This window comes from Eimeria tenella, genomic scaffold (assembly GCF_000499545.2).
Source record: "Eimeria tenella Houghton genomic scaffold, Eth_scaff2222, whole genome shotgun sequence".
Classification (NCBI taxonomy): Eukaryota; Apicomplexa; class Conoidasida; order Eucoccidiorida; family Eimeriidae; genus Eimeria; species Eimeria tenella.
This window is the reverse complement of record NW_013542079.1, coordinates 5,530-5,881: the sequence shown is the minus strand read 5'-3', so window position 1 is coordinate 5,881 and position 352 is coordinate 5,530. Positions and strand designations below refer to the sequence as shown.

At 57.4% G+C, this 352-nt stretch overlaps 1 protein-coding gene across 1 annotated transcript in view; it reads right to left on the bottom strand.

Annotated features, from left to right (window-relative positions):
- Positions 1 to 352, bottom strand: part of ETH_00037290 (uncharacterized protein) — a gene marked incomplete at both ends in the record, with an annotated part of 1,757 nt that overhangs the window by 660 nt on the left and 745 nt on the right. Inside the window, one exon of the mRNA XM_013374715.1 lies at positions 115 to 347. Coding sequence (XP_013230169.1) covers positions 115 to 347 — 233 coding nt within the window. The remainder of the gene's footprint in view (positions 1 to 114; positions 348 to 352) is intronic.

Below are 352 nucleotides of genomic sequence, written 5' to 3'. Positions count from 1 at the left end.
TTCCAAACCCTAAACCCTAAACCCTAAACCCTAAACCCTAAACCCCGATTGGCTGCTGGGGCCTACGACGCCCTCCGCGTCCTCAGGGTTTAGGGTTTAGGGTTTAGGGTTTACCTGTCTGCTAGGGCTTCGAGTTCAGGGTCATCCTTAAGCAGCTGCCTATCCACTCTCAGCTTTTGAAATTCTGCTGCTAATGCTGCACTGCGCAAAACAGCTTCCCCGAGTCCAATCTGCTGCTGCTGCTGCTGCTGCTGCTGCTGCTGGGCTTCGTTGCTGGTGTCGTCTGCAGCGGATTCGTCCTGGGCGGGCTGCTGCTGCTGCTGCTGCTGGTGCTGCTGCTGCTGCTGCTGGC